The sequence below is a fragment of the Cebidichthys violaceus genome, unplaced genomic scaffold (assembly GCF_023349555.1).
Source record: "Cebidichthys violaceus isolate CVI_PGR_0920_01 unplaced genomic scaffold, fCebVio1.0.p SCAF_15, whole genome shotgun sequence".
Classification (NCBI taxonomy): domain Eukaryota; kingdom Metazoa; phylum Chordata; class Actinopteri; order Perciformes; family Stichaeidae; genus Cebidichthys; species Cebidichthys violaceus.
In genome coordinates, this window is record NW_027176318.1 from 8,196,512 (window position 1) to 8,212,230 (window position 15,719).

Sequence of the window (15,719 nt, forward strand, 5' to 3'; positions counted from 1 at the left end):
GATAACACTTTGACTTCTTTATACATGCAAGCATGCGAATGTCAGTTTCTCTGACAGGCACAAGCCCTGCTCTTGTGACCTTTAGCGGTTGCCTTTAGCAGTCCCAAAATGCTACTTTGGGAAAGCAATTTATTGTCCCCTGCTCTGCTGTCAAAGAGGAATGTCACATGTGTCTGACTGACTACGAGCTGTATAGCTCATGTTGCTAGGATGGTGCTGTAGGAGCTTCACTTGGCTGGCTGTAGATTTGAGTGTGTGTCTGTGTGTGTAGGAAATATACATTATGTGTGCATTCAGTGATTATTCATCAATAAAGGTTTGGTAGGTCAATTATTTTAGGGATAACCGATGAGGGAGTAATCCCACCACTTTCCAACCTTTGACAAACATAATTGAATTTTTTTTTCAAATAGCTACTTGCCCAAGGTAAATATTTTACTTGCTTGTATACAAATGTTTTTATTCATTAGCGGTTATCAAATAACCACAAAGACTAAAATTAATTGTCACGTTTCATCTTTATTTATGTAAATTAATCAGAACTAGGAAACCGTGTCTCATAGATGCAAAGCAACAAACATTCAACATCAGCTCCGGAAAAAAACAAAAAAACAATGCGTTTAATTCCTGCAGCTAATCTTATTTCGGACAAACCTGATTGTTGAGCCCTGCATGTGCACACACTTGCACATACACCCACTGTCCTCCAGCCCCTATAAACTATGTGCATATGTGCAATCTGTGTGTCTGCATTGCTTTTTCAGGTAGTAAGAATGAACTCAAGGTGGACAGATTGATTATCTGGAGTCACACGGAGCTGGGCTGTACATCGGGCTGAATCAGCCCCCCCCCTTACCTCAAACTGACCAAACGGCGGGGTGATTAATAACACCCCCTCCATTACCCTCAGCACACAGATGGGATGTCAAGTTGAAGGTTGATGGAGAACAGCACTGTGTGTGGTGTTACACGCCGTCATACAGATTAGAGTTTGGTCTTCAGACATCGCCCTGCTCCACCTTTACCCTGCTGCCTTGCGCGATTTGTATCCTTCAGCTATCCTTCTCCTACTGCTGATGCCATTTGTCACTGCAGGGCAGTGCTGAAGTCTCCTTTAAAAGTCGGGTGTAGGGACTCTTCTACTCCGGTTTTGAGTGATTTATGAAGTGCTGGTGCGTGCTCACCGTGCTGTCGTATAACAGTACTTTCCTCGAGGAACATCAAAGTCTTCAAAGTTGTCAGAGAAAACCACACAGGACAGCAGTGTCCCACACTTGTAACTGCTTTCACTCTGGTTGAAGCCATCTTCAGGTCATTTATAAGAGCAGCAGAGAAAGTCAAATTTGACTAGAGCGAGGGCATCAAAGCTCTACAAATTAGATATTCTAAAAATGAATCTGTAGAACTCACACTTTGACAAGTCTGTTGTGTACGAAGCAGATTTTTAATTTATGCACAGTAACACAAGCAAACTTAAAAAGAGTTAGTTTCAACTGAACTATTGAACAACCTTATAGTTGGTTGTACAGTCTGAACAGAAATATCTCAACTTAATGAATGGATTTCATCTCATAGTACATGGGTGGCACTCCAGTTGGGGTTCAGGAGAGAAGCCTTTGCTACGCTCCATCTGTACAGTAAATGCCTAAACATCCTGCTCTCACAAACTACGTATTTAACTCAGAAGCCAAAGGAATAGCGAACACTATCAAAATTCAAAAACATTATTTTTTGTTTTACAAAAAATATAAAAAGTACGGTGACAAAGACTTAACTTGATGTAGGCTGATATGAATACTACTGATTACTTGTCAGAATGCACATGAACTTCTTTCTTTTCAAAAGAAAATGTTTTATTCTTTAAACACTTGAGACATTGAATAAATGTATTTAGAAAAACTACGGACATAGGCTTCAAACTTAACATTCTGTACAAAACGTATTTACCTTTAAAAGAAAAAAAATTATAAAAGAAAAAAATAAAAAGCAAAATAAATGGTACACTAATCACTGCTAGCTGCTAGAGCTTGTAACAGAAAAAAAGTGGACAAACTTGACCACAGACTTCAAATATCTACATCCTGATTTTAGGACTGGGGTGGATATTGATCCATCTGGAGATCGCTGCAGCAGTAAATGGTAATAGCCATCAGGCATCACCACAGTCTTTGTTTTTATGACTTACAAAACCAGTCCTGAATCAAAGACCAGCAAAAAAAACACTGCTTGCGAGTCCCCAAACCCTGGAATGCGATCAACCATGCAAAAAACGAAACAGAACGTCAGAGAAAACACGTCAGATGAAGTCATGCAAAGCGGTTTTGTGGTTATTTCCCATCATTACAAATACAGGTCTGTTTTAGAGGCGTCACAGGAAAGTTAGAAGGCGATCATCATTTCCCAGTCTCTTTGAGTTGAGTTGAATCGTTCCCTTTTTTGTCCACATTGGGAATTCCAGTCGTCAGTTTCTCAGTGAGAGGCAAGGCAAGTTTGCCCACAAAAATTGAACTTTCCGAGTGTACCCCAAGGCACCTGAGAGAAAGTGGGCATTTCACTCTGTTGGCAACACCGCGTGTCTGTTTTCATTACATACCAGCTGCCATAGAGTCTGAGAGTGGGACTATCCCCCGCATGGTGTCACGAATCTCAATACAAAGCACAAAGAAAAGAATACAGTCAAAATGGATGATAGGGTTGGTGTCCCAGGTATGGAGTCTGAACTGCCAAATATAGGCTTAATAGTCATCATAGGTGTTGAGGTCGGTGAAGTATGCGTTTGTATAGGTCTTCCCGGCAAGCTGTGGGTTGAAGTACTTATTTCTTTCCTCCAGAATCAGATTGTTTTTGTTGAAGGCCTGTGGATAAAAAAACAAAAACGGAGGGGAGTCAGTACGGATCAAGGGGTTATTTAGCCCAGATGGCAAGGTAAAAGCAAATCCATCTAGCCCAAAAAAGAAAAAAAAGGAGCAACACAAATCAATGAGAGGTCGCTCAGTGAATGAAACATACATTTCACAGAGCAAGGTCAAAGCGTTTGCAAACAGGCTGGAAAAATGATAAGCCACCACAGGGCTAAATTATTTTGATGCATGTCCGTATGTCCACCTCTGTCATCTCTAATACCCAGCATCAGCAGTTTTTATGGCCCTCCAATTGTTGGTCCTCTAGGACAATCTAAGCCATAAAAATTGATCAAGAGTGAGTCTCTTTTCTGTTAAACAATAAGGAAGCGCCATGGGGGCATCTTCTCTGTCCCCGCGTGACAGAGTAAACATGGAAGGAGCTTCTGATGTGGTGCTCAATACGGCATCAGCAATTTGCCAAATGGATCCGTTCATATGCAGTCTGTTGGAGAGTGTGTGTGTGCTGGGAGTCCCTTGGGGCAGTGTAATTGAACACTTGATGATGCTGCAGTTGCTGTTGATGGATGTTTCCAACCGACACTGATAGGGAACGAGTGTGCTGGACAAAAAAAAAAAAAAACTCATATTTTGCTTCTTTCCCATTATGTGATTTGCACACAAAGGGAATGTAATCAACACCACTGCAGCCCCGGCGACGGTTATGTGTCTCTGCAGGTGGCCCCATGGCTGCTTTTAAACAGCTGTGCTACAATGCTTATTAGCATGATCTACTTTGTCTTCCCGCCTCAAACCTCTTTAATTGGCAGATGAATGATTACATTTGAGTTTTTGGTGCAGTAAACAAAATGTGCTTAATCTAGGAAGTGGCATTAGTGATAGAGAGGTAACAGAGGAGCATAATAAACAGCATAACAATGGATTTTCTTTCTTAACCCATCAAATAAACCATCAAGTAAAAATAGAGGACAAAACAAGAAAGACGAACATGAAAAAAAACATGCAAATGGAGGCACTTTTTGAAAGAGAAAAAACAAAGGAGGGATACACTGCCTTCTCACAAGCCGGGAGGGAGAGAGGGGGGTGATGGAGGGATGAAGGGGTCCGAGCAGAGAAAGAGAAACTAGAGTCTGTACTCCAACCTGCCAAACACAGGAAGTGCCACAGGAAGTGGAAGGGCAGGGCACAGTGGGGAAGAGGAAGTAGTGGTGGTTGGGGTCAAAGAGTTGTTGGGGGGGATCGAGAGGCGTGATGTTGTAGAGGTTAGTAGAAAATCTCCAGGCCACGCATTGACACCCCCATGTTAGCAGAGAGAGGCTGGTGCATGGCTGGGTCGTCCAACGGCAAGAGTACCGATACATCTGGCTGCAAGGAGAGGAATGGGCAAGAATCATCCTCAAAGTAACCCTAAGGCCGTATTCTGTCTTGGCCTAAACAGTCACCCTGTAGCTGTACATAAAACTGCAGCTACATGGTGACTTAGGTTTGTGATCATGAACTAGACAGCTGGAAATACATAACAAACGTAATGACTGATAAACATAAAGATTTGAGCCAAAAACTCTCAAATCTGGCATCAAGTGTTCATCATTCCTCCCTATAAACGCTCAAAGGAGGCATATTCAGTTTTGGTTCACTTAGTGGTTGAATATTCACTGCAACAACCAAACGGTTTAGACTCTGTGAGTGAGGGTTGGAGACAAAATGTGCTTTTGGAAAATTAGACAGAGATCATTTTTCATGCAGATCCTTTTGTATTTCCACATCGTCTGTCTATATTCATATCCGCCTCTATCTGCAATTGGACAAACTGAATTATGCTCTATGCGTCTGACTCTAATTGCATGACAGATGAACGCTCCTCATACCTTTATTCTGCAATGAAATTACATTCAGAGATGTTTGCTCCGAGCCAAAGGATCTGTTCTCACTCTGTGACACTTTCATATCTGATAAGTAGTTTTTGCAAACAGAGTTCCAGGTATTCACTTAGTTTATATAATATGTCTGATTTTGAAGACTTCCTCTGACAGGATATCAAACACAAATCGAAATCCTGCCAAAAATTGCTGATTTATCAGCACTGTAATAAAAACAAGTTATAATACCAAGCTGAGTTTCAGTGTAAAACTTTAAAGAATACCAATAGACTGTGTGCTAAACAAGCTTTGCATTTCCCTTCATTTTGAAGGGCGTATGAGGCTGTATCAAAGGGAAAAAGCTTGGAGGGTGATGTTTCCAACCCTGTCCAAACACAAAACACAAGAGCAAAAGTTTGAGGAAACGGTGTGTTTGTCTCCTCTAACGCGGTTTACTAGTAACACCTGTGCAATCTCTTCTATGACAAGTCAAAATGTCTGTGAAAAAGGCCTATGGTTAGTCCTCGTCTTAAAGCCTTTTTGTCATATTAAAAGTGAACAAGTGAGCGAAGCAGCAGGGAGTGTTTGGATCATACTTATAATACTAGGACAGGAGTAACTAGCTCCACACTGCAATACAAAAACAATGCTACTTCTTAACTTGTCTTATTCTTTGACTTTTTGCCTAGACATGCTTTATCCTCAGTCTGTCAGTGTAATATCACATATATAGCTATCAAGTGTATATTTAAGACTTGTTGTAAAACAAGTCAGCTGGGAAATGTTAAAAAGTCAGCCACAGAGGGAAAAAAACACGATACTGTAACAACAGCTAATAAAATCCATTATTTAAAAAAAATGTCAAAATGTAAATTTGCGACTATTATTATTGTAAACTGCATATCTGCAATGTGGAATTGGAAAGCACACAGACATAGCAACGGTAACTACAGTAAGGGGGGAGGAGGCAGCTTGCTGTAGCTTCTCTCTATGATTTATGCCATGTAGCCTTGCATGCCCTATAGCTGCTCATCAGCAGGAAGATCAACAGGTACAAATGCCTTTAAGGGGCCTGCTAGTGCCAGACTGTCTTACAAATGTAATTGCCAAGAATATTTTGGGGCAAATTACTTTATTGGTATTAAATCATGCAACCATATTCATTACTTGTAAAGCTTCTTTTTCGTGTAAACAATGCACAGGGTGTAGAAGTTATCAAAAGCCTCTATAATACACATCACTGGGAACCTTTAAAAACAGCCCAGCTGTGGCACAGTGTAACTGTGGACAAGCACTAATCACCAGCTCAGACTGGCACTAAAAGCCTGATGTATCAGTGGATGAGAGGCTGTTTGTACCATGAGAGTAGCTGGATCTCTGTCACTGCATCTGGTGCATCGGACTGTCTGCAATTTTGGACGCAATAATTACACACAAAAAAACCCCCTGTCTAAGCAGGGAAATGTGCAGATGCAGAGCATCTTCGCCGATTACCTTCCCACGCACCGATTAGTAATTGCATTAGTATGTTATGAGAAAGCAGTGTATGACCACTGACACAGAACAAAGTCACACACTGAGACACACAGCAGAGGAGCACACGGAGAGAAGATATACGCACAACTGTCTATCTGTTACACAACTAGAGAGTGTCAGTGCACGACAGGAGGTGGCGTGACACTAAGAGTCATGCAGTAAGAACTGTATTTAATCACAACTGACACTGGAGGAAGAGGCAAACCGTTGCTCAACGACGGGGAATGGGAGTGTGACATCAATTGATTAGGTCAAACAGTAAGGAAATGTTACAAACTGCTGCTTTGCCTCTACACATCTGGACATCAGTCAAGTGTGACCCGCAGTCAACCCCAGTGCAAACCTGTCCACAGACCTTGATGGCTTCCACCGAGTCGTATTTGTCCAGTTTGTTGATGTGGTTGGTGATGCTGGTGTTGAGCGGTGCGGCTGAAATGGGGTGGATGACGGTGGCATCGTGAGACTGCTGCTGGTAGCGCTGGCAGTACGAGTAGACCAGCAGGGTAACCAGACAGCCGAGGATCGAGCTGCTGAGCCCCACGGCGATCATGTGGAAGAGGTTAAAGTCTGGAAGAAAGGAAAGAAGGGTGGAGAAGTAGGATGGAGGTAATTCTCGATCAGTTCACATGGTGAAATTGGTAATTGAAGCTGCAATTCATATGGTAATGATGGAGTGTTCTGCAATAAAAAAGACACTTCTCTTAGTACTTTTCTCTTTCTGTTTTATTGTTCATACTGTGTGCAAGTGGGACTGTATAACTGATGAAAGATGTGCACGTTTGGCCCTGTTTATATCTGCCATTCACATGCAACTTTCATTTAAAAATTGTACCCATCAGCTTTATTTTACAGTAAAGTAATTTATAGTTTAATTCTTCTGTGTTACTTTATACTTTATAAAAGTGTCTGTTGCAAGCCAAAATTTAAAGATTTAAAAGATTTGAATATATATATATATATATATATATATATATATACATATTTATACTGCTATATTAAGCAATTAAGCAATCATTCTGCCAGTAAAATGGTAGTCTAATATAATAACTGATATGCTGCATATGTTTTTATGCAGGTGTCACACACACACACACACACACACACACACACACACACACACACACACACACACACACACACACACACACACACACAAATTACCTCCACAGCGCCTCTCCTCCTGACTGGAGCGTGCAATCGAGACTTCTGACAAAGGCAAAGAAACGGCAAAAGGCAGCATATTTAGGGTTAAAAAAATGTACATTACACATACACTCCTGTTAGCATGACACATTGTACCCTTGAAGGTTGAGTGTGGAAATGAAAGCTGTACCCAATATGGAACAGATTATCGTAAAAAACCTACAAGCTAATCACGACTGTGGCACCTGGAGTGGTTTATGAAAAGTATCAGCTCTCATTAAAGGAAATGAAGTACAAGACGTATCTAATGAACCTTAATGGACTACCTTTCCCATTAAAGGGGATGGATGTAAGGTATAAAGGCAAATGGGTAATTCTATAAAGACCTGTGAAGGGTTTGCATAATTATTATATCTCTGCTAATTAATACAGAAAGGTTACACATTTTTGTTTCAATCAAATGTTTATTCTAAAGCCACAAGAATGATTCCTGAAGTTTAAGACCTCCAGGAATCTAGCCATGCAAAAACTTCTTTTCCCAAATATTTACATTTTATAGCAGTTTTAGTGTTTGCAGTGATTCAATGTTAATAACATAAGCGTCCTTTGTTAAATGAAGGGGTTTTAATGATCTCTGTGCAGCACAGATCAATGCTCTAGGGTGTCTTGCATTACTGGTTGTCAATAAGGAGATGCCTGTCTAACAATATATCAATACTAATGGTTTGTGTGAGTATTTTTATGTTTTAGACTGACTTTCTGAACTTTCAGTCTTTCAAAAAGAGTTTATTTAATTTATTTAACTGTTCAACTAACTGTTTGCTACACCCATCCCCACATTGATTGACTTATTCCAGCTTAGCAACTGTAACTAGACATATCACAGACAGCACACGAGTGATTTTGGCATTTAAAAAGTTTTTAGATTTAGATTTTATTTTTTATTACTTTTGGGGGGAACAGGGCAGGGGAGGGTCTTTCATTTTCCATAAGTCTTTTTTATTTCAGCCTTACCTTGCGAGATTTATTATATATATAAAAAAAATAGATTAAATAGTTACAATAAAATGATGGCTTTCATGTGGGCAACGGGTCAAAAAGGCGCACTTTACATGCAAAGGATCATCTCTGTATCAGTTTTATATTCTCATCACCATCAAATAAGCAGCTAATGTCCATTTCGAAAAACACAATACAAGTGAATGGACAGCTTGAATAGCATACCAAAAGTAAGGGGGGAAGGGGTTAAAGAACAAAGTCAATATCACTGGGTGGAATCAATTAAGTTGATCTCATCTCATCTTGTCTTACCAGTTTTAAAAAAAGCATCTTACACTGTTACTGCACTTATATTGTTAACAGAAAAGCTGTCTATTTAACTCTACAATGACTCATTCGGAAAAAGGTTGCATTATTATCACAAAAATATGGATGCCAGAAAATGCTTGAAAGACTAGGTACAGAAAACAGCACACAAGAGCCATTTCCCCCTTTCCTTCCAACATAAAAAAAAGTAAAACTGCTGGTGTAAGTGCTTTTTACATGGCCTGACAAGACTCCTAGACTCGTAATGAAACTAATATAGCAGCAGGGTTGTTGGAATGAGACTGCCCTTAAGTGTTGCACCCGGGTTCACGCCGCCGTGTAATCACCTGCCGCACTCGGGAGTCCTTGAGCAAGCAACTATCCCTACCTTGCCCAAAAAGTGCTGCCCTGCCGCTGAACCTGACCTCCGACCTGATACGAGTCCCTTAGAGGGATCACTAACGTATTTCATTATCACAGGATTCTCGGAAATGAACTGAATTACCGCTGAGGGCATATGGTGGTGGGTGATGGAGAATGAATGTGTGTGTGCTCAAAGTTGTGTATTAAGTCACGCATGAGTGGCCAAGACATCCCAGAAGAGAAGCAGTGTGTGTGTGTGTGTGTGTCTGTGAGATCACCTGGTATAAAATTGGAGTCAGGGGAGCAAGGCCTGTTCTCGCTGTTGTTCCCCGAGCATTGGTTACCAGTGGGAAACAGGACATCACAGTGACGCACACGCATCTGGGCCCCGTTGGAGTCACAGTGGGACCACTCCGACCAGCTGGACCAGCTCTCTGAGAATGGCATTGACAGTATATCTTACAGCCTGTGAAGTATGTGTCCATATGTGTGAGTGTGTTTGGATGAGTCGCGTGACCCCTCAACTGCATTTTAGTCATGCATGAGAGTAAAGAAAATAAGCAATGAACCTGTGATGGATTGGTGGCCGAGTCAAGGCCCTAAGCTACTTATCATTGAGGTGTGTGTTTAGGTGTGTGTGCGTGCGTTTGTGTGTGTGTACCTGGACAGGATTGTGTGTTGCACAGTGCCTCTTCAGTGTGCAGGCCTAGGCAGATGTCCCCTCCATAAGCTGGCGGGGGGTTACTGCAGGTGCGCGTCCTCATGTAGTGTCCCCCTCCACACGTCACGGAGCACTTGGACCATGAAGACCAGCACGACCAGCTGCCGTCCACTAAAGCGAGGATATCAGTGTCGCATTGTTTATGTTAATGCGAACAGAACTGAATGATTATAAACATTTTTTCTTCTGTTATTGATGCAGGAAACAGTCACAACATTTCACAGTTTCTTGTTTTTCTGGGGGAATGTTCCCTCAAATGTGTGCTTTCGTGTTTTCTAGGATTTGGGTTCCAGGTCATTTGAAAAGACAATTTCCTCTGAACATCAAGTGATTGGAAGTCATTCCAAGCCATTTCAAACAGCGATGCGTGACGCAGAAATATGAAGCAATTTAGAGATGTGTGTGTGTGTGTGTGCGAGTGTTTTGAAATGACAGGAAGTGTGCTTCATCCAGCTGTTACAACAAATGCCTGACACCCCCCCCCCCCAAACTCAACAATCTCTCCTCTGATTAATAAAGATAAATGAAGCATCACAATATGCCTTTGTTGTTGTTCGTAACTGTATGTGGTGCCAAGTGGCAAACGCGTGAAATTTCACGACAGCATCAGCACACAAAGAAGATAGACGTAAATACATGAAGATAGGGAGAAAGAGCAATAAAATGGCGGCAATCTTTGGCCGTGAATAACAACAGAGGGAAATATCCTTTGCCAATCATGTCGATAAAACCTTACTTCATTGTGGCAGAGAGATATTACCTTTTCGGAACCACTTGAGAATTGCTTTTAAAGACCTGATGATGGCTGGCAGCACAGTGCAGGTAATTGAAGTTGCCGATGCTTTTTCTCATCTCAGTGTAATTTCTCTATCACAAAGCGACACATAAGTCGATTCCTGGCCCTCGATGACGGATCGTCTCATCTCGGGCACAGACGCAAGAAAAAACACGGATTCATTTATTTCCAAAACAGATGGATGGTGGCATAACACCTTCTCCTTCATACATTTAAAAAGCACTGGATTAGCCATAAAGGAGGATTACAATTGGTCTACCAGCACAGCCCCAGAGTAATATCTCACTTTCAGAGGGGTGCTAATTGAGTATGCATTAGTATTCATAACTACTGGGTTAAGTCGATTCCTTTGGGGGATAGGATTGTGGGGTTGTTCATCAACATACTGTAGCTATGGTATTATTACAGTCAACATCCCAGAATAGGTGTACTACATGTATTAGCATAGTGATGCAGAGCAGGAAAATCAAAGCGCATTCACTCTACATTATACTCAAGGGGAACATTAGTGGCAACCACACAGGCAGAGCCATCCTGAACAAAGCAATTCTGATGCTCTTAGATCCAAAGCCTTCATCTGAGCTCATAGCTGATAACAGCTTTACCCTGTAAGTGACCGACCTCAAACTGTTGGGAGCTGAATGCCGTGAACTTTCACGGAATGAATTAGCCGGCTGTAAAATAGTATCGATGGCCGCGCACTCTTTTGGCTTTTTGCTTGGTTACGTCGTGGCAGCAGTTATGAAGACAAATCGCGGCTGCTGAAGATGACTCGCAGATCCAGGCTTTTTGTGAGATACCTAAGCCCTCCTCCAGGACGATTGATTAATAATCATCTAAGACAACATTCCTGCTTGTCTGCCTGGCGCCTGTGCAGGATGCCAGGTGTTCTATATGTCAAGCACTGGATTTCCATTTAGACAGCTTACTTCCTTAGTCAGACAGAGTATTCTTTTAATTGGAAACCTTCCTCTCTCAGCCTTTCGCTAGAGGAGTGTTGAAAATGCATTGTCTAAGGGCTTTTCACAACAGAACAAGGCCTCCCATAGCTGGCAGCATAATTACCCTGCAATGTAATTACATACTGGATCGCCACAGGGATTGTCTCTTCGATTCCTGGTGTAAATTGGGGTCTTTGTTACACCTCTTATCTGCAACTGATTTCTTTTGTGGTTCCCGACAATTTGAAGTAATTTTGTCACGGTAACCCTTTATCCATTAATCATGGCAAACCATAGCCTGAGTATGGTGTGGAGGAGTATGTATTTATATGTGTGAGTGACAAAGACAGCTGGCCATGTAAATGACTTCTGGTCTTGTGAATGTTCTTATCTCGGTGTCCTCTGTTTGATGTTTGTGTAAGTCTTTGCAACTAAAACTGACTTGTAACGTGCATTTCTTACCTGGACATGGTGTGATGTTACACTCCTGATACTCCTGTGGTGGTCCCAAGCAGGTTTGACCTCCGTATTTGGGCTCTGGGTTACTGCAGGTCCTCTTCCGGCTACGGATTCCCCGGCTGCAGTCTCTGCTGCACTGGGCCCAGGAACTCCAGGACGACCAGCCACCATTCACCGTGTGACCTGAGATCCTCCCAAGGCGAAGCACCTCTCCTGTTGGGAATAGATTGGGGACAAGACAAAAGAACATTTGACTTTTTGTCAAAACAATTTCGACTGGATGTCACGCTTGTGGTATTGCTAGCTTTTGTCAGCATTAAGACATCACTGTCTATGAAATCCTGCTGTATTTGTGCAAGAAAGCGGATGATATGTGTCCTCCATTCCTGGCATCACTGTTCACATTTGTTTTGAAGAGCAAGGAGAGGGCAGAGAGTCAATAGCAGCTTGTGATAACAGTTACTCTAAAGCTTTTACTGTTACTCCACTCCAGCTTTAACTTGATTTGTGTGACAAGAGCAGAGCCCACTACATGTTTTGTGTGGTTAAGTCATCTTATGCTGCAAAAGCGATTCAGATTTAATTAAAAATCCCCTGGTGGAACATTATGTGCATAAAGCGTAGAGGCTCATAGACGCTGTTAATCTTAAAATGTGTCTGTTTATTAAATCATATTTTAAATTATACTGATGTCTTTTAGCAGATAAAAACAAAAACTTCATTTTAGTAGCCATGGTAGTGGCATGGCTCAAGTGATTGATCAGTTTTGCACATTCATGGTCCCAAGTGGATGAAGCTTAATGACTAGCGCCAGGTTCACATTTGTGGTTTTGAGTGAAAACTCGACAACTATTGGATGGATTCCTTCAGGACTAACTGTAATAACTCTAACCTTAACTTTTCATCAAGCGCCATCATCAAGCCAAAGTTTCAAATTTGTCCAAAGCTTTGGTTTATGACCAAATACCTGTAAAATGACATTCCGCTGTACTTTGTGTTTAGTGCTAAATAGCAACCGTTGGCATGATGTTAAACATAGAAAAGGTCATACATGCCAAAGATCAGCATATTAGCAGTGTCACTGTGAGGATGTTGATGTTAGCATTTAGCACACTGTGCCTTAGTACAGACTCACAGAGCTGCGAGCATGGCTGCAGTCTTCTTTGTGTAAAGGAACGTAGCAGTAGTAAGCAAAATTACTGTAACTGGGCTTTGCTATTTTTTATTTCAAATATTGTACTAGTAGTAGTGTTGAGTGAGAATGAAGACGATAGATCAAACCAGTACATAGACAGATAGAGGGATACCACATTGATGGCGTCAGAAATGACACCTGTGCAGATGTTATCCATCATTTAATTCTTCACAGACTTCTTGTCAGTCTCTAAAGATGGATTCAGTGAGAGCTGAGTGTGTCCTGTCAACACACAAACGCTCCCCCTCATCAAACAAAATCAGACGACTAATATGTGTACACTCATCTGGAATGAGTCGAATAGAGGATTCCTAATGAAATATGAAGCCGTCATTTCTATTACACTATAATTACTGTATGCATTAATCAACGCTGTGAAAATGAGCAGAATGAGTGAGGAGAGAAAGCTTTTGGCCATTTTGAATGAAGAGAGTGAACTAATCTGTTTGAGTGAATGATAATCACCGCCAATGAAATTACAGTCACTGTCCAAGCACTTCTCTGATGATTCACTCATTCAACAAACTGGACTTTGATCTACTTTTTCAGATGGCAGCGGAGGTCTTTATTCTGTGTCCGTGCTGCTTCTGCGTCACGCCATTATACACTCTGTTTCATTGTGCTATTTCTATCTATATATATCTCTTTGCCTTTAAAGGAAAGAGGGAAGAGCATTTTTGTGTTGTTGAAACAGACAGCAGAATCACATCTGGATCCTGAGTGCAAACTACTTGACCATGCCACAGCAACCTTCCATTTTGTCTGGTTCTATAATCTCTGATTTATTTTTTGTTATATCACTAGCCCATCTATTATGCTCACAGCCTCTCTTTATCCTTTTCTGCCTCTCTGTCTATCTTTCCCATTAACCTTCTCACACTTTTTGTCAATCCCCCTCCCCCCTCCCCCCCGCCCCCCCCCTCTGTCCTCCAACCTGGCCTCGTTGTTTAGTCTGCGTGTTCTTTTCGCTGACAGTTAGCGTGGCACGGCTGCTTTGTATTCTCACGGAGAGGACAGTGTGTTTACCTAGCCCAAATCCTCAACCTCTTCATAACTACGGCCGACCTTGGTAGCGCACTGGCTGACTCGCCCCGGCATCAAGCTGGCGTGAGTGTTGACAGGCCCTTCGAGGCTCCCGCTCTTTATCGATTCTGAGCAGGCAGTGGCACGGACAGCTCCCCCTGCTACTGTGACCCGTAGTCTTTATCAAGCCCTCTGTAGCCCAAGAGACTGGACTGCTCCTCTTCTCTAACGGCAATGGAGTGCCTACCCCTCATACAAACCAATCCAGCTACAAATGCAAACACTTACTTACACTAGTGCCCACAATACACACACATTACTCTGCGCACATTGCTTGCTCAAGCTTTGGCCTGAGACTGCTCTGGTGTGCTGCACGTATTGTTAATGCTACTTCGCAGGGACTGCCCTCCCGTCGCCAAAACAAGCAACATGGTGCCCTCCTTTTCAAACAGGAAGCGACTGGATCTATCGATCTGCACAAGAACCACACACAGCCGGAGAGAATTAATTCCCGCTCTCCAGACGAGCTTGGCCGAGCCAAAACTAAGAAGGACACGGCGCAACATCCAATAGTCCCTGCTGCAAAGAAACTAGGACATGAGAAAAGTTCCCTCCTCCCTTTCCTCACTCAACCTCACACCCTGCTTGAAGGCAAAATACACTGTAAACAAACGTATGAACTTATGTGTGTGTGAGAGAGAAAAAACAGACGTGTGTGGAAAAAAAGAGGAATGGGGATCCTGTGAAGCCACACAGATATGCAATTCTGTGCAACCTAATGTACACTAGAGGCAACTGTAAAGGCACTCAAACATATGTGAGAAGAAAGGAAGTGAGAAAAGGATAGATAGAGGCAGAGATGGAGACAAGATGACATCTGCAAGCCGAAGAGACAACTCCGCTTTGAGACGGACAGATGTGAGAGACGAAGAGGTGGGAAAATCGCTAACCTTCAGCTGTGAAGAACATGTGTGAACAAAGTTTCATCGACATCAAAGTAACACTGGACCACACAGAGAGAGAAAAAGTGGAGAAGTGCTTTTTCCAGCCTAGATTCAAAACTGAACATTTACTCCCCATTACTCTTCTTCCCTTCCTCCTCCTCCTAATCAGATCAGCAAAGTGAATATGTGTGTTTGTACATACATTTCATTATAAACATCTTAAAAATGTATGGCTGTTTTTGCACAAGTCATGCCCTGCTTTCTGCTCTCTTACATTGGCACAATTTGACAGTCCTCCCTGAGCTGTCCAAAGGTCTTCCAAGAGATGGTCGACCCTAAAACTCTCCAGAGGGTTATTCTCATGGAAGAGCTAATTTAAACTTTGTAAGGGTGCAATTAAAACCCCAACCCTGAAGAGGGATCAGTGCACATGCACAGAAACACCAATGCGCAAAAAACCAAGAACAAGGATGTTCATGCTAACCTGATATGAGCCCAGGGAGTTATGGGAGTTTTGGGATGTTTCATTAATTCACTCGAGGTAATGCTAGTGAGTGTGACACATTTTTAAAA

General features: G+C 42.1%; 1 protein-coding gene across 2 annotated transcripts in view; it reads right to left on the minus strand.

The window, feature by feature from the left end:
• Positions 1-499: 499 nt before the first annotated feature.
• sema5a (sema domain, seven thrombospondin repeats (type 1 and type 1-like), transmembrane domain (TM) and short cytoplasmic domain, (semaphorin) 5A) overlaps positions 500-15,719 on the minus strand; it is a 109,670-nt gene continuing 94,450 nt past the window's right edge. Inside the window, exons 17-23 of one of the 2 annotated variants that reach the window (XR_011102841.1) lie at positions 11,988-12,197; positions 9,729-9,899; positions 9,346-9,501; positions 7,418-7,462; positions 6,612-6,823; positions 4,004-4,226; positions 2,769-2,855 (exon numbers count right to left, since the gene is read on the minus strand). Coding sequence is in view for 1 of the 2 variants with exons in the window: in XM_068709818.1 (XP_068565919.1) it covers positions 2,736-2,855; positions 6,612-6,823; positions 7,418-7,462; positions 9,346-9,501; positions 9,729-9,899; positions 11,988-12,197 (914 nt within the window). In the remaining variant the exon portion in view is untranslated. Of the gene's footprint in view, positions 2,856-4,003; positions 4,227-6,611; positions 6,824-7,417; positions 7,463-9,345; positions 9,502-9,728; positions 9,900-11,987; positions 12,198-15,719 lie in introns of both variants that reach the window. The other variant, XM_068709818.1, reaches the window with a different exon arrangement.